This window comes from Gymnoscopelus microlampas, assembly GCF_963454915.1.
Source record: "Gymnoscopelus microlampas genome assembly, chromosome: 16".
NCBI classification, from domain to species: domain Eukaryota; kingdom Metazoa; phylum Chordata; class Actinopteri; order Myctophiformes; family Myctophidae; genus Gymnoscopelus; species Gymnoscopelus microlampas.
In genome coordinates, this window is record NC_139953.1 from 24,561,050 (window position 1) to 24,585,653 (window position 24,604).

General features: G+C 41.1%; 1 protein-coding gene across 1 annotated transcript; it reads left to right on the forward strand.

Annotated features, from left to right (window-relative positions):
* Nucleotides 1–141: 141 nt before the first annotated feature.
* On the forward strand, nt 142–15,438 carry LOC311062902 (apolipoprotein B-100-like; the record flags this gene model as incomplete). The annotated part of the gene is made up of 28 exons (XM_084082121.1): nt 142–193; nt 518–544; nt 1,015–1,127; nt 1,284–1,429; nt 1,576–1,723; nt 1,867–2,019; nt 2,150–2,274; nt 2,371–2,456; nt 2,562–3,009; nt 3,127–3,235; nt 3,325–3,471; nt 3,580–3,791; nt 3,899–4,094; nt 4,207–4,386; nt 4,490–4,693; nt 4,821–4,988; nt 5,108–5,313; nt 5,403–5,582; nt 5,698–5,816; nt 6,212–6,416; nt 6,624–6,796; nt 7,043–7,206; nt 7,596–7,705; nt 7,821–8,185; nt 8,294–13,684; nt 13,806–13,917; nt 14,119–14,305; nt 14,440–15,438. 28 exons carry the CDS (start codon nt 142–144, stop codon nt 15,436–15,438), a joined length of 10,725 nt encoding a protein of 3,574 aa, XP_083938247.1.
* Between the last annotated feature and the right edge of the window lie 9,166 nt (nt 15,439–24,604).

Below are 24,604 nucleotides of genomic sequence, written 5' to 3' on the forward strand. Positions count from 1 at the left end.
TCTGAAACAGTACTGTCTGTAACTCCCATCTCCCCTTCGTATGGAACACCTTGGGTATAAAAGACCTCTGCTGAGACCAAGACCTCAGTCTCAGTCGAGTACTCGCCGATCCCATAAGGAGAGAGCTTCAACGAACCCATCATGATGGATTCAAAGCTCTGCCTGTTGCTTTTAAGCACACTTGCCTTGGCATGTAAGTATTTTTTTGTAATTGCTTCAAACATTGCCGTTAATGTCACATGTATTCATAGTGAATTGTTAAGAATTTCATTTTGAGTTTTCATACTTATAAATACTATTAAATCAACAAATTATCTTGAGACAAATACGAACTTTAAATTGGTTTTCTAAATATTAACAGACATTTTTTTAAATCATGTTTATTAAATCAACAATATCTTGAGATAAGATTTAGATTTTTTTCTAAATAGGGATATATTAATAATATATGAATATTAATATATTATTTTATGCCACATTATTCAATTAAACTTCTTGTGTTTTCCTTATACTGTAGATGCCCAAGAAGAGGGATCATGCCTTTGTAAGTTCCAATATTTTCAACAAGATCCACATACTGTAGATTTAACCACATAAACCCTTTATACAGTGTGTTGACATGAGTCCCGCCGGAGTCCATGCTGGGCTCCCTCCTTTTCCCCTCTACACTAAATCTCTTTGCCGAAAATAGTTAATCTACAAGCTCACAATGTATTGTATAGCGACGCATTGGGATCTTGAGGATCTGCTATTTTTGCAGAATGTCCCAGAATAGGGCACAAAGGTTCATGTGATTGATTATGTTGTTGAGTGAATTTATAATGGTACAAATGTTTACATATTTTTTAACTGGTCAACTACAACCATGTAAGCCCTTGTAATACATTTCTTAGTCTATATTTTTTGTCTGAAGAAATCTGTTACTGCAGATTGAATATTGATCATTGCTGAAATATCTTGCTGTGCTGTGTCAGTGTTCTAGACTGTTATTTTAAATCATAATCCTTTTAACAGTAAACCAAAGGTACAAAGCCTTCAACAAATATGAATACCTTTATGAGGCTGAATCCCTGAATGCCATCAACGGTGCCTCAAATCTTCGCAATGGACCCAAGGGCTCTTGCAAGGTATATTACATGCCAAAAGCAAATAATACTCACTTTTATTTATGCAATATGTTTTAGTTTCCCCAAATAACCATTTTAGTTTTCATGTTAAGTTTCCATGTTGCTAAATAGAGTATTTCAACATAATATCCTAAAAGCTAATTTACACCTGCACAGGTCGAGATTGAAGTGCCCCAGATGTGCAACTACATCGTCCGCACCACAGGCTGTAGCCTGAGTGAGGTGGTCGACATGGATGCAGAAGGCAATGCTGTGGTCGCCCCTGCACCCAGCTCTGAGGCATTTGCTGCTGAAATGGAGAAGTAGGTTACTTTTTTTTACGTGAATGAAAACATGATTGTCATTCAAGTTAAAATAAGAGCCCATGTGATACAAAACTTTGAAAGTGCTACATTATTTTCACGTTAAACAGCATAGCAAGTGACTCTTTCTCTCTTTTCCTTCTTAGATATCCTCTGAAGGTTGTGGTTGAGGGTGAGTACGATGTCAAACTGTACCCTGAGGAGGGTGAGACGATGACAATCTTGAACATCAAGAGAGGTATCATCTCTGCCCTGGCTGTGCCTCTGCTGGAGGAGGAAAAGAACAAGAACATGGTACATTAAACTGCTCTTTAATTTATACCTATTATTTATTTTGTATTCAGTATGCCACTGGTGAAAGTATTACTTCTGAAATCTGAGAAAAAAATATAAACTTATGATTAATATAAATATTTCTCTACAATCTTGCATTTCAGCCCACCATCCATGGCAAATGCAGGACCTCCTACTCTGTCAATGCACGAGAGGACATTGCTACTGACGTCAGCTTCACCAGGGATCTGTCCAAATGTGACAAATTCATGCCCATGAGAGACCAGACCAGCCCCCTGGCTCTGATCTCTGGCATGGTAAGACATCCACGCAATGTGGTTATTGTCTTGTTAGTTAAATGCATTGCAGGCATGCACTGTGGATTTCAAACAATACCATACTGTGAGTCTGAGAAGTAGGCTAACACAAATAATTGTCTACTTGCAGCACTACCCTCTTGCCCAGCTGGTCAGGAGCTCCCAGACCTGCAACTACAAATTTGACAATGAGAACATGCACATGACCTCTGGTGCCTGCACTGAGAACCACATCCTGATTCCTTTCTCTCACAAGTAAGTCAAACCATGTAACAGTTATCTCACACTTTCCATGATTTTGTATGCGTATAAATCTGTAATAGGTCTTAACTATGTGTTGTCTGCCCATAGGGGACAATATGGCGTTACCAATGTTGGCAAGCAGTCTCTGACTTTGCTGGAGGTTTCTGCTTACAACGACCGAGTCTTTGACTTAGGTAGGGAGATCTCTGCATTTGTTTTTTTTTATCTATGGATGTTCTTTCTTGTCTTTTTCTTTTTTTACTGTCATTGACAATGCATTTGCTCTCTGTTTACTGAAGATGAAGCCAATGTCAAGGGTCTGAACATGGAGACTCCTATTGACAGGAGTGTTAACCAGGATAAGGATGCTGGTCTGGGTCTCCTGAGAGAACTGGCTAATCTGCCTGAGACCGAGGGCGAGAAGAGGGCCCACCTCTTCCACGTGCTGGTCAATGTGGTCCGTGGAATGAAGATCGAGACCCTGAACTCTGCCATTCCCGAGGCTCTTGAGTTGTCCCGTTCACTGAGTTACCAGGTTCTGGCCCAGTGCGGTACCCCTGAGTGTAGCAGTGCCATCATGCAGATCCTGAGGACCTACGACAGCTCCGCTGTTGAGGTTGATGCCACCGTGTTTGGTCTGGGACTGGTGTCCAACCCCTCTCCCCTCCTGATCAATGACATGCTGGAGATGGCTCAGTACAAGCCCAGCAAGCCCATCATGTATGCCCTCAGCAATGTTGTCAAGAGGTGAGCAACCGCAAATTGAATACTTACTCTGCTCTAGATATTTAGAATCTTAAGTGTTACACAGTAGACAACTCAACTGCCACATTAATATTCACTACGATGTGATTTCCTTAATAGGTTCTACAAAGCCGAGGGCAAACTGACCCCTGAAATCCATGCTGTTGCTCAGTTCATGGGCTCCCAGCTGGGTGACTGCACTGGTGACAATGCCTTCATGACTCTGAGGGTGAGTGGTTATCTCTAATGGATTTATACTTAATACATTAAAAGATAGTTGATGACAGATCAAACTCATCAATGGTTTCTTGACCTTAGGTTATTGGAAACATGGCTGCAGCCATGGGCGCTGCCAGTCCTGCCCTGAGGACTGCTGTGATCGAGTGTGTGAACCAGCCTGCTGCATCCCTTGCTGTTCAGGAAGCTGCCATCCAGGCCTACAGGCTGACCCCTGTCCCAGAGGAGGTAAGTCAAACTGTTTTCTCAGTTACTTTTGGTATACTTCACAGAAGACAATTATTTTTTATTTAGTGATGTTTTTTTTTTTCAAATGGTTTTATTTCTCTGTCACAGGGCAGAGAGGTTCTCATGCAGGTCCTTCTGGACAGTGCCAGCCCCCTGCAGAAGCGCGTTGCTGCCTACCTGGTGCTGATGAAAGACCCCCAGCCAAGTGAACTTGCCCAGCTGGCTGCTGCCCTGCCTAATGAACCTGACCAGCAAGCCAAGAGCTTTGTCATCTCCCATGTTACCAACATCTTGTCTTCAACTGAGCCTGAGACACAAGAGTAAGTGAAGCCTTTTAATATTGAATATGCAGCATGAGCTGTGGAGAAGAGGAATTCGTCTTTCATTTAATGCTTACCTCTAATTAGTACATCTATCTTTCTTATAGGCTGAGACAGAAGATTCTCGATGCCCTGCAAGGTAATGAGATTGGAACTGTCATGGACCCAGCCAAGTTCTCTCGCAACTACAAGATTGGATCTGTGGAGGGAAACATGATCTTTGAGGGTGCCAGCTATCTGCCCAAGGAGGTCATGCTTGAGATGACCCTGAAAGCCTTTGGCTATGACATTGACATGATGGAGGTACTGTAGATAAAACCAAGCCTTTCCTTGTAATATATAATAATGGATTACTCAATTATTCAAACTCACCTGTCAATTGTCACACTAAAAATGTACATTCTTAAATTTCCAGATCGGCATGGAGGGCACTGGACTTGAGCCAACTGTTGAGGCCCTGTTTGGAGAGAACGGATTCTTCCCAGACACAGTGCTGAAGACAATGTACTTTGTCTCTGACAAAATGCCCCAGGAGGTCAGCCTGGTCCTGAAGAACCTGCTCCCTGCTCTCAGGAACGACAGAAGAAAGAGAGAGGTAAGTCACAAAGGTGTTTGGATGTTTGATAATGTACTTATTACTTTGAATTATTTCTACAAAGTACTCATAAATCATCATCTCATTATTTTCATATCTTTAGACCACCCAGAACATCATGAGAGAAATCGGACGCAACCTTAACAAACTGGTGACCGAACTGAAAGCCAAGCAGACCCCTGAGGCTATGGTTTACCTGAGACTCCTGGGAAATGAGCTGGGATACCTCAAGACCAGTGACATGGAGGCGATGGCCTACTCTGCTGCAGTGATGATTGATAACATGCTCAAGATGCTCCCCATGGACGTACGTAAAAAAAAAAAAAAAAAAAAAAAGCTATAAAGAATTGTGCGATTTATTTAATATTTGACACAGTTGAACTGACTTTTGAATTTGGGAAATTTACAACAATATCAATTGTTATTTCTGACAGTTGATGAAGGGACTGATGACTAAAGCTGACAATGAAGTCTTCGCTCACTACATCTTCATGGAAAACGAGTTCTTCCTGCCCACTGCTACTGGTGTGCCTCTGAGGATTGCACTGTCTGGTACCTTCACTCCTGGTATCAAGGGTGGACTCAACATTGCCCGTGACATGGTAAAAAATCTTCTCATTTTCACAAAGTGTAAGAATGTGTAGAATAATAATGAAATGTACCATTCCATATGGTATCTCTCATAACCCATCGCTGGCTGTCCACTTTTTCCCCCCGCTAGAGCGAGATTGCCTTCATGCCTTCAGCTGGCATTGAGTTTACGACTGCGATCGGCTCTTTCATTCCTGAATACGTCGACTCTGGACTGGAGATGCACACCAACCTCTTCCATGAGAGCGGACTGAGTGCCAAGATCTCCATGGGAAGTGGTGAAATGAAGTTCACCATGCCTGCACCTAAGAATCCTACCAAGCTCATCAGCATTAAGTAAGCCTCAACTGACTATTTACACAAATAGTCTATATGGAATCTAATATCTATAAATGCAACAATCCAAACTTTCTTCTCAACTACAGAAACACCTTTGTGGCAGTGAATGGTGCTGAGATTAAAAGTATCCCCCCTATGGTGGAGGACAAGGTTGATGTCAGTGAGTGCACTCCCTTCTTCGCTGGAATGAAGTACTGCACTTCCCTGATGTACACTGATGCTTACAATTATGAGACCCCCTACTTCCCCTTCACCGGAGACAGCAAGTAAGTGAAAGCCCTGAAACTTGTAAAGTGCTAAGACAGCATTTATGAATGGAATGCCTTTTAAATTGTATTGTATTTAAGTCAAATCTAATCGTAAAATGGATCTACCACTCAGGTTGGCTGTGGAGCTCCATCCTACTGGTGAGGTGACTGAATACTCTGCTACCTTCACCTATGAGCTCGTCACAGAGGATGAGGCGGTTGACACCGTGAAAATGGTCCTGATGGCGGAAGGTAACAGGATTTAGCAAATAATTATTTCAAAGCTACATTAAATATATGATATGGAATTTCTCTGACATTGGAGCTGTTGAAATGTGGCGCTTACAGTGCAGGCACAGTAATCTGGAACAGCACTAAGAAGATTCATTAAAACAATTATTCCAAAAGGATTTCCCTTACTATTACATCAACATGTAGAGCAATATACCTTTAGTCTACATAGTCAAACCTAAACAAAGCAATGTATAACTACTCGCTACTACGGCAATATTTGCAAATGATATTGAATGCTGATTGATAGGTACATACTCTACACAATTTGTCATAAACTTCATTATAACTGCATGTAAGTTATGTAATAGTACATGTAAAAGTAAACAGCTGAATTGCATGTGAACCATTACCAGGTGCTGGTGAGGCCACAGCAACTGTGAAGTACAACAGGAAGCAGAATGTCCTCACTACTGACTTCCAGATCCCTGACTACGACCTGGAGGCTGGATTCAGGCTGGGTGTCGTTGACGCCAACACCAAGGGTAATGGAGCTTACGCAGTCTCCTTTGACCTGATCAACAAGAACATCCCCCAGCTCTCCCTGGTTGCCCTCGCCAAGTAAGAAATCAATCAAAACATGAAATCGTTCAAATCAAACAAAATGTATCATGTTCAGATTTTTTTTTTGGTCTCCAAGAATGTTAAATATTATATATATTTACTGTATCAATATACAGTATACTGTATATTGTATACTGTATTAATGTAGTATACTGTATCAATGTTTGGTGTGAGACCATTAACTCATAGGTTTCCTCTTCTTAGGGTGGCAACGATGGAGGATGCTATGCTGCAGCTCCAGTTTCTGGTTCCCTTGATGAAGGCTGATGCCACCCTCAGAGCCAACCTGAAGCGTGGTGAGACACTGGAATTAGAGCTCACAAGTGACATCAAGCTCCCAGAGACCACCTCACTGCAGAAGATTGCCTTGAAATATGGTAGGATATGAATATTACATTTCTCTGTGTCATAGAATCCTCCGTTATGTTCTACTATTGCGCCCGAATAGATTTTCCATTAATCACAGCTGTTACCTTGGGTTCTTACCGTGAACCAATTTTGCTTTCCTGAATCACTCACCCCAAATATTAATTTATTATTTAACTGCAAAATGCATCTTGCATCTTCTTTTTGTAACACCTTACATTATTCTATGTGAAACTAACTTAAAGAACTGTTTTTAGATGACAGCAAGATTGAGGCTGAGGTCAAGTCTGAGATGAACTCTCAGATCCAGAAACTTCTCCCCAATGCTGAGGCAGTTGAGAGGATTATCAATGAAGTTCTTGATATGCAGGTTGGACAGACTGAAATGAAGGTCCGTCAATTCCTCACCAAGTCTGTGGAGGTAATGCCTTACCCACAAAACCCTTTATCCTTCACTTCAACATGAATGGATATGTTTAACAAATTGTACTGAATTAATTAATAAATTAATTATTTTATGGAAGTGTCATGCCACCTTGTGGCCCATCCCTAATGGCATTATATGACACCTTTTCAGACAGTTAGAATTTTCAACATTATTTTATACACTGGTTTCCGGTATAGCTGATCATATACAACAAATACTGACCGAACAAAACAGAACAGAACATAAAGTACATATCCCCTACTGGCTGTACAACGCTTTTTTCCTCAAGTCCCAAGCTTTCTCCAAGTAGTTTGCCAGTTTAAATACAACTTATAATAACTTCAAATAAGCAATTAATAAGTTGTACTAATGTGTTCTTTTAGGCAACCAACAACTACATGGACAAATATGTTTCTGATATCCCATACATCACTTACATAAGGATACCTGCCATGCCTGAAATTACAATGCCAGAGAAACTTTTCTTCAATGCGTAAGTAAAAAATGTTTTGGTCCAAAAATATAAATTGACACATTTTAATAGCCAGCCATGAGAGTATGAATAAAGATGTGTTCATATAATGTTATATATTCAATTATTTTGGCAGTGAGGCCAAGGCTGCTTACAACTTCAACAATGAACGCTTCCTCATCGCCATCCCTCTTGGAGGAAAGTCAACAACAGCTGACTTGAACTTCCCACCTGCCCTGGCCACCCCAAGCCTGTCACTGCCCCAGTTTGGCCTGGAGGTTGCCTCCATTGAAATTCCCCTCCCAGAGCTGGTTGTCCCTGAGACCATTTCTGTTCCCCTCTTTGGAAAGGCTGAGGTTTCAGCTAAAGCAAGCACCAACCTGTATGAATTAGAGGTCTCTGCGGCTCTCGGAAAAGACGCTGATGAAACACCAAGCTACTCAGCCAAGTTTGAGATGGAGGGAACTTCCCCAGTAGACATCTTGTCCCTCAAGGTGGAAGGTAAAGATTTTATTTAAGAATGATTCAAATCAGCAATAAAAGATAACTAAAAGCTTGATTTTCAGTTGTTGTCTGATACTCACAAATGCACTGTATTCCCTGTTTCAGGCTCTGGATTGCTGGTTGGCACTCCAACTGATTCTCTCAAGGCCCACATGAAAGCTGCTGTGACCCATAAACTTCTTGAAGCCAGTGTGAGCATCATGGAAGTTGGAACCTTCACTGACAAAATCAGTGTCAAGTCCAGCAGCAAGATTGAAGCAACAAGTCCTCTTGGCCTGCTTATTGAGCTAGAACACACTGGCACAGTTGGCTTCAATGCTGAAGAACTTTCTGCTGATAGCAACCTTGAGGGATCCATCAAAGCTGGACCCATCTATGGCAACACCATTTCTACCCAGGCTTTCACCATCTTCCCATTCAGGCCAGAAGCAAAGATTGACTCCTCTCTGAAGATTGATACCACCATTCTTAAGGCTCAGAACACCATTGCAGCCACATTTGTCAATGGTGAGCTCAATGTTGCATCAAACACTAATGCTTTTGAGGACATCCTGACCCAAGCTGCAGAGCTTTCCTTCAAGGACAACAAACTGGCCCTGACATGCGATACCAATGCTATTGTACTTGGCATGAAGGCACGCAACCTGGCTGAGGCCTCTGCTGGCACAGATGAAGTCATCATCAAGATGGAGACCAATGCTGACAACTCTGAAAACCGCATCTACTCCTTGCTTTCTGCCACTCTTGATGTCAATGGCCTGGTTCTAAGCAGTGATGCTAATGTGAAACTCCTTGAGAATGAGGCTGTTCAGAAAACTACTCTGAAAATGAACAAGGATGGTTTGGCTGAGCTGTCCATTATCAACAAGGCTGAACTGCGTGACATCAAGGTCGATAATGCCAACACTCTGACCATCACTCTTTCTAGCCTTGACTTCGACACCAAGGCTGAGGCCATCGTCAGTGAGTATGCCACTTATACTCATGACATCACCATTGCCCTGAAGCCCTACACCGCTTCTGCAAATGTGAATAACAACCTGAAAGTGCTGGCAGCCAACATTATCAATGAGGCCCAGTTGAAGGCAGAGCTTTACAAGATGGACCTGACTGGAAGCCTGAAAGCCACCTATGGTGAAGAGGAGATCAAGCACACTTATGAGATCAATTATGCTGACATGACTGCCAATGCTAAGTGCAGTACTACTGGAAAGATCTTTGGAACCAACATGAACCAGAACACCGAGCTTGAAGTTGTTGGTCTTGCTGCCAGGCTCACCAATGATGCCCGCTTCAACTCTCAGCCCATGCGCTATGATCACGCCATCCGTTCTAGCATCATTCCCTTCGACTTCAACCTTGATGCCATGTTCAATGCTGATGGTGACCTGACCCTGTATGGCAAGCAGAGCGGCCAGCTCTATGGCAAGTTCCTCCTTAGGGCACAGCCCCTGGCTCTTGCCACCTCACATGAATGCAGAGCTTCAGTGACCCAGCAGCTGAACAATGGATTCTCACTTGAAACCACTGTTGACAACAAAGTAGATGCATTGCTGACTCCTCAGGAACAGAAGTTCACAATGATGCTGAAATCTAAGATGAACAACCATGCGTTGAACCAGGAAGTTAATGCCTTCAACAATGCAGAGAGGCTTGGACTGGAGATGTCAAACACCCTCCTTACTAGCCTTCTCAACACAGATTCCAGTGAAAACCAGGAGTTTTCCATCTCTGGCTTCCTTAAATACGATAAGAGCACTGAGAGCCACATGATTATGTTGCCTTTCATTGAGAATTTCCCAGCTCTCCTTGAAGACATCAAGGTTGTGTTTGTGAGCATGGCAGAAGCACTGCAAAACTACATCAACAATGAAGACATAAAGGCTAAGATCGAGGCTATTCCTCAGTATGTGAGTGACTTTGTTTCCCAACTGCATATTGAAGACAAAGCAGCGCAGCTCAAGCAGACCCTGATTGATTTCACCCAGGAATATGTTATCACCATTGAAGAACTGGAAGCCTCCCTGATGAACCTGAAGGTTGTTATTGAGAAAATCCTGACTGAAGTTGCTTCCCGCGTGCAGGACATTATTTCTGCTACCAAGGAAATGATTGCAAGTGGCACCTTGTCCGAGAATGTCATCAAGAGACTGAACCAGGAGCTGAATACCTTCCTTGATGAGTATAATATCAGGGATATGATTGTTGCCGTGGTTGATGCCATTGAAGAGGTCATCAAACAGATTGACTTGCAGAAGCTAAGTGAAACTAGCCTTTCCTTCCTTCGTGATCTGGATGTTCAGTTTGATGTCAAGGCTAAGCTAGAAATGGTTGTCAGCAAGCTGAAGGAGTTCATTGCCAGCTTTGACATTACTGAGTTTGCTGAACAGCTGAAAACTTACATTTCATCCCTCAACCTGGATGCCTACGTTCAAGAACTGATGGCACAGTTTCCAACAAACCTCTTTGGTACAACAGTTGAAACTCTCAAAGAATTGATCCAACAGTTCGACATCCTTGGAAAATTCAACACACTCATTGCTAGACTCAGAGAGTTGATTGTCAAGTTTGAAGTTGACCAGAAGGTTGAGGCCATCTTGGAAAAGGTTGTGGAGCTCATCAAGCAGTTCAAGATTGATGAAACTGTCCAAGTTCTAGCTAACAACCTGAAGGCCATTGACATGCCTGGCAAGATCATGCAGGTACTGGAAAATGCCATCAACTATCTGAAGGCCACAGAAATTAAACAAGCGATTGAGCAAATTAATGTCTACCTTGACACCATCGTACAGCAACTTAAATCTTTCAACTACAATGCTTTTGCTGATGAGGTCAACCAGATGATTTCTGCTTATTCCTCTCAAGTAAATGAGCTGATCAAGGCACTCGAAATCCCCCAGAAACTTGAAGCCATCAGAGAGTTTGTCAACTTTGCTCTGTCTACTGTCATGAACTACCTGGAGCAGCTGAACATGAACTACCTCCCTGTGATTTCACTCCCTGAGATCACCCTTCCAGAGTTTGCATTCCCTGTCATCCCTGCAGTTCCTGTTGAGAAGCTCATTGAGACTCTCCAGATCCCTGAGTTCAAGCTGCCAAACATCCCTACTGAGCTCATGGTGCCAGGATTTGGAAAACTGTATGGTGAGATGAGAGTCAACTCCCCCATCTACAGTATCAGAAATGTTGCTGAGCTGCAGAGTTCTGTTGATGGTGAGAATGCTCCTCAGGTGACAGCATTCGTGACCTCCCAGGCAACATCTCCCAGCTTTGAGATCCTCAATTTTAACCTGGATTCTACAGCCCGCATTGCTGTCCCAGAGACACGCCATGTGATTGTTGCTGAGACCCTTAAGTTTACTCATTCTGTTCTTGAGCTTGAGCACCAGGCATCTATAACTCTTAAAGACCTCTCAGCCCAGGCCTCAGCTAAGACCACAGTGAAGGCCACCACTTCACCTTACACTGCTGAGATTGTGAATGAAGCCTTCTTTGCCACTGCAGGTGGTTTGTCTGGCACTATTGACACCACATACTCTCACATGCTTAACTTCCCAATCATTGGCATCACCAGTGAAACTTCTATGACCCAAAAGGCTGTTGCACGCCAGGAGGGAACCACCATTACCCTGACTGTTGGAAATGAGGGCACTGCCAAGTTCAACTCTCATGATGGAGTCCACAAGAGTGACCTGCTCTTCACCATCAATCCCAACACTGCCAAGCTGACATTCACCAGTGATACAGACACAGCTCTTCTGAAGATGAAACAGACCCTGAACGCTGATTCTGTCACCCTCAGCTATATCAAGTTTGATGCCCGCTCTGAGGCAGAGGGCCCACTTGTCAAGAGCAGCCTTCTGGTAGCATCTGGAAATGTCAACCTTTATGATATGAAGATTGAGCTGAAGGCAACCCATGACACAGAGCTGGTTGGCACACTCAGTGGAGTTCTGTCTAATGCAGTCAACATTGTCATCCGTCCCGTTGAGGTTGTCTTTGATTTCCAGAACAAGGGAAACACTGTGCTGGGATTCAATGATGCTCTGATTGCCAAACTTGATCTCCAGAATGATTACTCAGCTACCTTCAAACCTGACACCCAAAAGATCAACACTGTTGCTCTGGCACGTCTCAATCAGTACAAACTGTCCTACAGCGTCACCATGAAGAACAACGAGAAGGAGATTGGTATCTTTGCTGATGTAGATGGTGAGGCTAATCTTGACTTCCTGGCGACCCCCATCAGCATCCCTGAGCTTAATCTGCCATTTTATAACTTACGCACACCAGCCATCAGTGATCTGAACTTATACGAACTTACTGGTCTGAAGAACATCTTGACCACCACAGAGCAGCATGTTGATGTCGCTTCCAAGATTGTGTATCAGAAGAGCACGTATGCCCCTCTTGTTGATGTGATGGGTCTGATCCAGGTTCCCTCTGTGGGTAACCTGATCACAGAGCTGTCCCTTAAGTCTGCCATTATCAACCTGAATCTTAATGCTGGACTCTACAATGAGGAGGATCTTGTGTTCCGTCTGGGAGCAACAACCGCCTCTGTGTTTGAGAGCCTGAAGGCTAAGCTTGATGGCACCACCAGCCTGACCACCAGAAGAGGCATCAAGGTGGCAAACTCCCTGTCCCTTGAGAACCCCCATATTGAGGGTACTCATGACAGCACCATCAGTGTGATTCCTGAGACTTTTGAAGCTGCTGTCTCTGTAGCTACTGTTGCCAAGATTGCCCTGCCCATCCTCAACCTGGAGGCCAACCAGAACCTTGTTGTAGACACCAAGACCAAGGCAAATGCTGTCTCCACCTTGAAGCTGAAGGGTGATTTCAATGTGCCCATCATCAAGGCTGTTGGAAAGGCAGAGGCAGACCACAGCCTGAAGCTGGAGGGAACATTTGAGGATGTTTCTATGGAAACAACCACCATGGCAAATATTGAGGGCACAGTTTTTGAAGAATATCCACTTTTGGCAGCACTTAACAATGAGGCTAATGTGTACCTAAATGCTGATGGCCTTCGCTCCACAATTAAGGTTCTTGGTAACACCAGATTCAACCAGGGTGACATCAAGCTCCTGGAGATGGATCTGGATGAAAGCTTGGCTATTGAGGCCTCCCTTAGCCGCGTTTATGCAGTGCTGAAGATTGCCAGCAACAACGAGGCAAATGTCATGGACTTCAACACTAACGGAAAGCATATTGTCCAGGCTACCGTGGACCTTGCACCTACTTCTTCCTTGACTGCTGATATTGAGATTGATATGGCTCAGCCAAGCAGCCTGGGTGAACTCACCATCTTTGAGAAGACCATTGTTGAGTTGACAGCCCCAAAGCAGAAGATCTCTGCCAATGCCAAAATTGTCACTCCAGTGTACACCACAAGCCTAGCAGCTGAGTTGGAGGGTGATGCCCCTGTCTTCAAAGTGATATTCAAGTCCACTGCTACCTCAGTCTTTATCATCTTGGATTATGACCTTGATTGTGAGTGCTTTTTTTGTCTTCATAAAACTAGATGCACCGTTGTGTTGTATTAAATACATACATACATATTACTTAGTGTCTCAAATGTAATTGTTCATTTTAAAACATTTTGCTTCCATAGCTGCCATCACAGTAAGCTATGAAAATGATGGCTTGAGCCTGACTGGCAAGGCTGTGTTGACCCATGCTGACCTGACCATGGACATTCAGCATGTCCTGTCCTACTCTCTGAGGTACCCACTTTTGTCTAATGCGTTTTGTCTGATTTAGAAGTAGTTGACAATTTCAGTTGTTCCTACACAATTCAAACACTGACACATTGTTTCTCACAAGGTAAATATTCCATACTTGTTCTTACTTAAGTGTTTCAACATTCATTATGGATAGCTTGTCCTTTAATATAGAAAGTTTCTAATGGCCATTTCTATATTCAGTGACTCCCGCCTCACCTTGAACATGGACATCACCAGCCCCACCTTCACTGATGCAAGCTTCCGCTATGCTGCCCTCACAGATGGTATTAGTGCCTCTGTCTCCAGCCCATCATCTGGCTTCCTTGGTCTTCAGTTCCAGGGCAGGGTGCCATCTCAGATGAATGCCAGACTTTATGGTCGTTATGCTGTGAGTATATCATGTTTAAAATTTGTCTGAATAATGGAACAAATTACCATGATGTTTGCATCACTTACCTCTGCGTACCAAGATTGTAAGGCAAGGCTAATGCACTCAATTTATTATTTTTTTCTTTTTGCCAGTCTGCACCTGAGGATGATGTGGACATCTTCATCATTAGAGCTTCTGCAAAGGATGGTGATAAGATGAACCTAAAGGTTGCCTTCAACATGGAGGCCCCTGAAATCATGATCAATGGACTAAAGGAGAGGCTCCCTGCCATCGTCTCTACCCTGAACGACTTTGGTGAGAAGTATCAGCTCATTGGACACGTCACCGGACTGAAGAGTGCCATCGTCAATCTGCTTGAGGAAGCTTACACCGTCACCAGCCAGTCCCCAGACCTCAGCCAGCTGTCCATTCTCTTCAGAAACACGGTTGTTCAATACCAGAAGACTGTCCAGGTCTTCCTGGATGCTGCTGTCAAATTCCTGAGGGAAACCCAGTTCAAGCTGCCTGGCTCTGATGAGATGACCACTCTCCCTGAGGTCCTCAAGAAACTGACCGGTACCATCGCCACTGTACTAGAGAAGGCCATCCAGATGATGCTTGTTAATGCTGAGCTCACTTTCAACGCCATGGTCGACATGTTGAGCAACATTCAGGTCACCATGCCCATCGGTGATGTCATGTCCGGAGCCCAGATGATCGATCAGCTTAGAGATACAGTGAAGTCCCTCCTTAACCAGGTTGTGGATCTTGTTAAGAACATGGAGAGCCTGGATATGATCTTGGAGAAGCTGGGTGAGACCCTGAAGGTCATTGTTGACAAAGCTCAAGAGTTTGTTGATAAGAGTCTGAAGTCTGACATCCTTGATGCCGTTGCCATCTACATCAATGCTTTCTATGGCAACCTTGTCACTGTGATTAAGACGGTCATGGATCAGGCCAACAACGTTATGGATATGGAGCATTTGAATGGCACCATTGATTACCTCATGGAGGTTGTTAGATCTGTGGTGGGCCTGTTAAGCAAAACCGTCTCTGAATTCCTGCAGCAGGCTCCCGCTGAGTTCCAGGAGTACGTGAAGGTTGAGGGAGGAAGGCTTGAGATCGACCTTCCATTCTACCTCCGCCAGTGAGCGAGTGTCAAGGACTAAAACACTATCATTCTAGCAAGAATGTTGGCCATTCAGCTGTATTTAGAAACAATATTTTAGATACTTTTCTAACAGTACTAATGCTGAGTACTGTATATCAAGTATAAGAACATGTATATAACATCAACAGAAGTGATAAAACTGTCCCACATCTACCTATCTATTATGCAATATGAGTATTAAATAAAGTCTGTTTGCTATTTAATTTTGTGTGTCTTTTATTATAATCCAAAGATTTTCAGTATCTATTGAACCAGACGTTCACCAATGTTGCATAGATTGCTATGGAGCAAGATTTATCTCTTCTTGGGTTTCTGTAGCCTACAACTGCCAACACTAATGTATGCTTGGTTACAGTTTAGAAAAAGCAGCAACGTCATACATGATTTAAACTATACTGTGTATCTATCATATATATAATTATCCACATTACTTGCACATATTCTCACTTAAGTAATGGTTTGTAGGCCTACTATGTGTTGTATTATGTAAACATTGCACTATTCTTAGTTGCCTTCTTTGCACAGTAGGGGGCAGCATCACACACCTAATCCTCTAATACTACTCTAATATTTATAACACTGAGTTATTGAACAAACTATGACACAAAGTCATTCTGACACTATTTCTTTGTTTTTGCCATATAATGGAATCCAAAGACTATTCAAACTGAATTTTGATTCAAGTTGTACCTTTTAGACTGGAAAATCATCCCTAATCAAAGGTTATGACTCAAAATCATTGGCATATTTGTCAAATGAAATATGTATCCTTATTCCAATCTAAGATGGACAATATTGAACCTCTCATTTATTTGGCATCTGACTGGCATATGCAGACAAAGCTGTCATGAGTTCATAATACTGTATCACCTCATTGTCATCATCAGTTCAAAATGTGACATGACATTTAATGTTTGCAGTATATATTTATAATGAAAAAATACAATGACAATTTTGACATTTAACAGACACTCATCTCATATTACTCACAAAAGTTCATAGTTGGACATTTGTCAACACCAGGGCAATAGGCATTATGTGTGCTATGATGACATGGATAGTAAGTCAAATATACTCCCAGCAATTACAGTAAGCTACTTGATTAGTTGATTAAACCAATTGCTGGCACAAAGATTCAAATGTCGACAGGCTAGAGCAGGGATCGGCAGCTTTTTTGACCGGAGGGCCATACTGACTTCGTAAAGTGAGCGAAGAGTCACCAAACATTGGATAATTGAAATGAAACATGAAACAACTGCGTTCATTTGATAGATATGACAGCTTGCTTTAAAAGACTATTTTCCAGGCCGGAAGTCCTTGCTTCACAACACAAGACCTTTATGTTACAAAATGACTTTCTTACAGCTTGTGTGTCACTCTGGTGTAGCCTACTCTGAGGTTACAGTGAAAAGTTTACTTTGATAAAACAATCCACTTCAATGCAGTATCAACTTTTAGCATACTAATTTATATCTTGTCAGGTGTCCGATATGAACCACTTCATAGGTGACTGTCTGATGATCACATTGCATTATGTTATAAATATGGACTCATGGCTGACTGTTTCACAACTCTAAATAGTTAATCTTTACCATTACATGAGTCAAATGCAAGGCAGTTATGTGCTCAAATGGTAGCTATTCATTACCATTAATTGGAATAGAGTTAAATTAATTTCCCTCTAAATCCATTAGAGGCATGATAGGAAGTAGGATGACTGAATAGAACCCTGGCAAGGGTTAACGGCACGGGTAAGGGGGTGGGAGGTGAAGTCAGGAGAGGTGCATTTCAGACTTGTTCGGCACTGTGTTCCTGACCCAAGGTGGGCAGTAATTATTTGTGTATATTGGCCCTTTCAAGTTGTGTCCAAGATCTTTGTCAATGCCGTCACATTTCTATAAAACACAATTTAATCAGGTATAAACAGGCTTAGCTATATCCTAAGGTCCCCTGTCTAACGTCCTGTTTTTTTTTTTAAAGGAAAGCTGCTTCAGCTATTGTAAGCCGTCTATCTTTTGATAAATGCATTAAATAATATTGCTATCAGATGTGTCTCAACCATAAAATGTCAATTCCGTAAGTCCTCCTAAATCCAAACTAAATACAAATTATGGTTTAAAATATGTAATTCAGTCAGTAGTGCTGTCGCCTCACAGCTAGAAGGTCCTGCATGGTTTCGATTCCCGCCGGGGGCGCTGGGGGCGTGTCTTCTCCTCCGCGTCATCAGCGCCCATACCCTAGGTGGGGTTGGCGAAAGAGAAAAAAATCTCGCCTGCCCTAAATGTAATTTCTGGGAACGCCACTGCTACGTCCTACCGGGGAAACTCCCCCCTGTCAGGTGATAAGAAAGTCAGTTGGCTCTCATACATTGATAGGAGGCATGAGCTCGGCTCTGGGTTCCCTAGGCTGGCGGGGGGAGTGTAGCGCCCAGGATCACTTAGATAATTGGCACCGGGTGAAAAAGGGTTACAAAATCGTGGGATAAAAAACATTTAAAAGAAAAAAACATGTCATTCCAAAGTCGTTTAGTAGAGCACGCCTGCAATGGACATGTCGGTAGTCAGGCCGGGGCGCACAACATCACAACATTCGAGGTCTCCCTCTCTCCTAATTCTCAAAGAATCTCTGTGATTCTAATTTTCCTATAATCAGCAGAAGTGAGAGTGTCAATTCCATGTGTCAATTGTGTTCATATAAGATGATAGTCTATTCAAAGAAGACAATTTGTGCTGCGCACGACAATGCCATGCTCTCCAAATTATACACATTATCACACAGTTTTATTCATCCATTGCGCAGGAAATAATGAATTGATAACAGTAATATAACATTCTTTATAATAAGTAACATGTAGGTGAAAATTATGTCTATCAAATATGGTTTTATAGAAAGGCAATCAAAGGATAGAGCGTATGAAGCAAACGTCTGGTGTGGTGTCCAACTATATCGGCACCCCAGTGCAGCAGCAGAGTTCATGTCGGAATTAAGTGATTGTGAATGTGATTGTCATTAAAATGTTACTGTAATCCACAAAAGTGTGACTGTTAATTCCTTTTTGTGTTTTTATCAGCAGTTGCCAGTTAAGCTTATCAAAACCTAAAACAATGTTGTTTGATCTGCGTTTGCTATAACCATACCAGACCATTTCCTTTAATTAATCCAGAACACAAGCAGATTATGTAATTTAAAGTTCTTTATAACCAGCAAGTGTGAGTGATAATTCTGTCTATGAAATATAATTTTATTCCAAGGCAACGCTGCTCTTGAATGGGCAGAGAGGGAGAGAGCGTAAGATTGCATTGGGGATAATGGCTTGCGCAGTCTTCTCTTAAAGGTAATAGCATCTGGCACGGTGATTGGTTTTATTATTTAGCGACAAAACCACATATGCATAAGTTAACGGCTAGCACAGGTGTTCTAGGGATAAGGCTGGTGTTCGAAAATAGCAACTTTTGCACGTGAACGCCCCTTGCGCAATGCTAAATCCCCAAATAGTGGATTTAGCCACTCTTGGCTAAAATAGAGCCCTGTGTCTTGTCCCCCTTTGTGTGTTTATGTGATGAGACGTCATCAAACGACAAGTTGACTTTCAAAAATCCGAAGTCATTAATGCCCCATATTATAGTTTTTCCTGTCATTCTCAGAGTACGACCTTAGGTTTTTCCTCATGTGCTTTAAATTATGCCAATAATATGCATATGTCATAATTCCTACCTGCAGGTCCATTTGGCGTCTCCAAGATAAACCAATTTTTATTTCCAAAATGAAAAATCTGCATTGAATGATAATAATTGTAATTAGATTGAACTTTCACTAATAATTATGCTTGATGTATATTTTAAGTACACTTTTTTTGTAAAATATTGATTAAATGACTCCAACACATCCTTGTTTGCCTGTCTCCAGCTCCAGATTCATACATTGAACTTAAATTAATGTTCTTTTTTTTGTGCTCACTCTATTAACACTTACACATTCTGTATTATATGGTATTTTAGTAATTAAAATATTGACTTTGTGGCTGTCTCCAGATTCTGGTCAATTCTGTTTCAAAAAAGGCAAAAAAAACAATCCCTGATTTAAAAAGGGTGTGACCTACACTCAAGTGATGTCATTTCCTCTGGCTACAAACATTTGGAAGGCAGTGAGGTATGCTTCTTCTCCCATTATTTTATACAAAATGTTGAGGATACACCAACGTAGATGGAGATTTTGTCAAGTCTGTTATTGTGACATTTCAGTAAATGTCTAATCAAATTCAATACAATAATTCTTCATGAAAAGCCAGACATGGCATGTTTGTAGATATGTTATCTGTTTTTATGTTGCACTTAAGCCCCTCTAAATGATCCAGAATGCCGCAGCAAGCTTGGTCTTCAACCAGCTAAAGGTTTCACATGTCTTCCCCCCTTCTCTGCTCCCTCCTTTGGCTCCCAGTTACTGCTCGCACAGAGTACAAAACACTAATGTTGGCCTACAAAGCAACCAAAAGTATGGCACCCCGATATCTTCAAAGCCTGATCCAACCCTACAATCCCTCCCGCTCACTCAGATCAGCTAACACAGGGAATCTGTCAGAACCTTCCCTAAAACATCCGGGTCACAGTTTGGCTCCCAAACTTTGGAACAAACTCCCCATTGCAGTTAGAACTGCAGACTCACTCCCAATCTTCGGCCGTAATCTGAAGACTCACCTCTTCAAACTCCACCGTAGCCCGTAACACTTTCTGTAGCACTCGCCTTAGCCTTGAAGACCTTGTAGGCTTATGCAAAGGCTAAAATGTAATTTAGATGGCATGTTATGTAGACAGATGCCACGTCATTTGTAGACATGGCATCCTATAGTGTGTATAATTTTAATGTAGAGATTATTGATCTTTTTATATTATATAAAAGATAGATATTATACCGTTTAGACTGATGATAGGTTCTAGGCTACCTATGATCCTAGATTACTATTTCTATGCATTTGATGTACTGTATTACCTCGTATTTTCCTTGCTTACTGTAAATCGCTCTGGATTAAGAGCGTCTGCTAAATGCCTAAATCGTAAATTTATGGAGTTAAGGAATTAAATGGTGTAAAATGGCAAATTCTGTTATGTCAAGCTCTGTTAATCGTTTGCTGAGACAAATGGAAAAGTCACATGTATCCCCAAAGTGGGAAGAAATCACTTCGGTAACTCTTTGATGATGTCCTCAGAATCGTCCCACTCAGTGATGGGACAAAAGCCTGAAAACTTGCCCCAAATTTGGGTAATATGTCATAGATTTTTAATATCAATTAGTAATTGATTTAGTTATTAATGAAAGATATGTAATTCAGATACATTTGTTAGAATTCCGTAATTGTTTTTATAATTATTATTTTTTCTTTTTTTAAGTTCAATATTAGGCAGACAATTGTATTGTTTTTGTATTTTAACTTCTGGGTATTATTCACATCAACTCTTTTCTCATCATTGTCAACTCTGTTTTTATGGTTTGACATCATTAGATATTATATGTATTTATATAGTTCAGAAGATGTGTAAAAACTAGCACTCTTACTATGACATTTCAAACAAAGCTACAGTATATGCATTGACCCTTAAGAGTTGATATTTTTTTCCGTTTGTACAGCACTTTTCATGATATGTGTTTAAGATCAACAAATACTTAAAATGTTCAATTTAAAGTGTGTGAAATCTTGATTGTATCATTAAAAGCAAATCTATACCTTACAGCCACTTCCTCTGTAGAGTGGATAGTGATAACCAACATCAGGGCAGGAATGGAGGCCATGAAGGCCATGGCCGCCGTGCCCCTCAGTTTGGCCTTCTGCCCTTCCAAAATAATTTATGCCCTGAGGCCACAGTGGCTTTGGTGCCTTGCCCACACTGCCCCAGCTGACCTCTGCCTCTTTCTTGGCAGTATGGTTTTTAAACACCAGTGTCTTTTATTGAGAGTCTTGAATTCTTAACTCCCCCCAAAAGAATCCATTGACTCTGATTAGTCCAGGTGTGAGCATGTATGAATTTTTGACTCCGGAGTTTTACAAATATGAATAATTTGTAAATACTCATATTTTGTGAAATAAACAGCTTGTTTATTTATTCCACTGATAGTTATACTAATTAATATATTTTTGTAATAAAACATTGTTTTACTTGATGGCGTCCTGCCCTGGCATTTGGCTTTTGTCCTAAAAAAAAACATTCAACACCAAAGGCCAAGTTCAGCGCATCAATGAAACATTGATAGGGTTTACAATGGAAGGGTCTTAGAAGAATCTTTAGAGAAAGATAAACAGACACAGCAAGGCCTGCTGAATGCTAAATCAAATTAAAAGGTTTCACCGCCTATCTATGGCATGCGTGTGTCTAATTTCAGTATACGATTTCAAAAGGTTTGAAAGTTACTACAGTATAAAAGGACACTGACACATATTGAGATCAGATCCAAACTTTGGTCAATCTTTTAAAGATAAGTCCTTTTAAAAAGACCTCAGCAATAGTTTGGTGAAAAACAGACTTGGGTCAAACCTATACTACACATATCCTGCCTGCTGAATATCAAATATCTAAATACTGAATCAAGCAACTTAAAAACGGTCTGGGGTGCTCCCAAAAGCCTGAGTAGACGATAAAATGACCCACTTTAAAAAAAAAAAGTATCCCTTTAAGCCAATTTTAAAATTAAAAACTTTTTTGTTTCAAATGAAAACATCTGTAAACACCTGATTAGTTTGTATTTGTTTCAGTGAGAAGCTTTGGATTTCACTCTATTTACAAGTGCACTGTAATCAGAGGTATAACTTGACACTGCAGTCTTCTTGATGTGAATCAGTAAGCTGTGTTCTGTGTTTGTTTTTCAAGTTCTTATCAGATATAAACTTACATACATAGTGTATTTGGCCTGCCACAGTTCTCATCGCTTGTGTCTACGGCCCTTTGCTTTAGCCCCAATGACATATTTTCTATAGATAATTGGAGTCCTCAGTCCTTTTGTTACTCTTATGCAACGTCTTGCTCTGTTCTTGTTCCTGATTAAGTTATCTTTTCACTTTAGGTCATTACATTGACAGAGTTCACTTCTGTTGTAATCATGTCCAAAGTGTTGTTTTATTTTTTTTACACATTTCTCCAAGGAGGTGAAAGGTAAACCAAGAGTAAGCCTATTCACATTTCAAACTTGAATTCCACATATCATACAACAATGTACAATATCTCAAGAAGATACCATCTGTGTATGTTTTTGTAATTTATCATACACCACAGAGTAGAAACTGGAAGCTGTTTACCATTAATACATTTGACCTGGTCAAATTGCACGAACAACAAGCAACAAAGAGCACGCCTTCGTGTGCAGTTTCTAAATTAAAACATACGGTATAAGAATAAATTAGCCTCTGATTGTGTTTACATACTTCTGGACTATCAAGACTTGTGATAATCCTAATCAGACTCAAATGTCTAAAGTTTCCTGAAAGCCCTGCCATGGACTTAGATAATATGGCAGGGTACAGTATATTGCACTTACTGTACTGTGTTGTTCCAGTGGTCCAGTACACTTCATGAGATAAAAGCAAACAGCCATAGAGCAGTGGTTCTCAAAGTGGGGTCCGGGGACCCCCAGAGGTCCTTGAGCGGTTCCAGGGGGTCCCCATTACAATTGGTTCTAAATGAATATAGCATCAGAATCAGTTTAACCACTTTAACCCTGATTTTTGCATCAACTACAATGTGTAGCTTGTAGATCTGCTATTTTCAACAAAATATTTAAACCATGTGGAAAAATTAGGAATATATTTTAAACATTTTAAAAACACAAATCTTGTGGGTCCCTGCCACAACATCTTTTCAGATAGGGGATCCGTGGCCAAATAATTATCATTTTTTAATTCCTTGACATGAAATAGTTTGAGAACCACTGCCATAGAGATTATTAAACACAATGTCACAAATATATATATATTTTTTTACTTTAATTAAAATCCTCCTGTGTCAATGTGCCTTTAGGTACTGTGAAGCGAATGCATAGCTGCATTGTAACATTAACATTGACTAACAACATTAATTTAAAGCTAAACTTGGAGACTTAATTTAAAACCATATCTAGTCCCTGGTTAGCTATCTTCACATACAATCTGAACTTTAAACAATTTAATAGCCAGAAGGTACACAATCTTGTTATGAATACCTACTGTACCTACTGTGTGAGCTGGTTTGACAGTTCACCTTAAAGGGTTATTTTAGTCCAAGACCTAAATTACAGTATGTTCTGGTACCTGACCGTATGTGTAAATAACCTGCACCTGATGTATTTTAACCCATTAAGTCAAAGTTTAGTCTTATCCTGAAGTGTCAGTCAAATACCCGAAGACACTTAGAACATCAATCAGACATGCAAAAGTGTCACTTTTCAGCTACAGTCACCTTTTTGAACCCAAATAGGGCAATTGTGTGACACCTGACCCGAAAGAAAACAACATGTTGTCACCTTTTTCACCTCGGGGCTGTTCATGCCTGATCAATACCTTCTAATTTAAATCATAGATAGTTGCTTACAATTCTCCAACCCCCAGCTTTATAACTTGCCTGTGACTTTTTGATGTAGAGACAGATACTGAATGATAACTGAAAGAAAATGTGGGTGACCTATTATGAAAAAGAACTGTCTTATCAAAGGTCAATTGTTATCAACGTAAATAGGATCATACCAACCATCATATTCATAATTACAGGAACAAAACAACAACCTCACAGCTATTTTAACCCATTTAGGCCTGAGACCGATTCTACAATGTCTTCTAAAATAGTTTTCTGAAAAACTTATATTGCTAATATCACGTGGTTCTCAAACTTGTTCATGTCAAGGACCCCCAGAATGTATTTGGCCGCCAACCCCCATCTCAAAATACTTCCTCACTTTAGATACAAGCTCATAGAGCGCCACTTTGTGCCTTGTAGATCTGCTATTTTTGAAAAATCGTCAACATTTGTGCAAATCTTTGAATATATATTATTTTAAAGCCACCATTTTTAAATCAAATCTTTGCCTCTGGGGGTCCATGAAACTAATTATTTTGAGATGGGGTCGGTGGCCAAATAGCATATAATTTTGAACAAGTTTGAGAACCACTGATATAACATACGTTTTTCAGA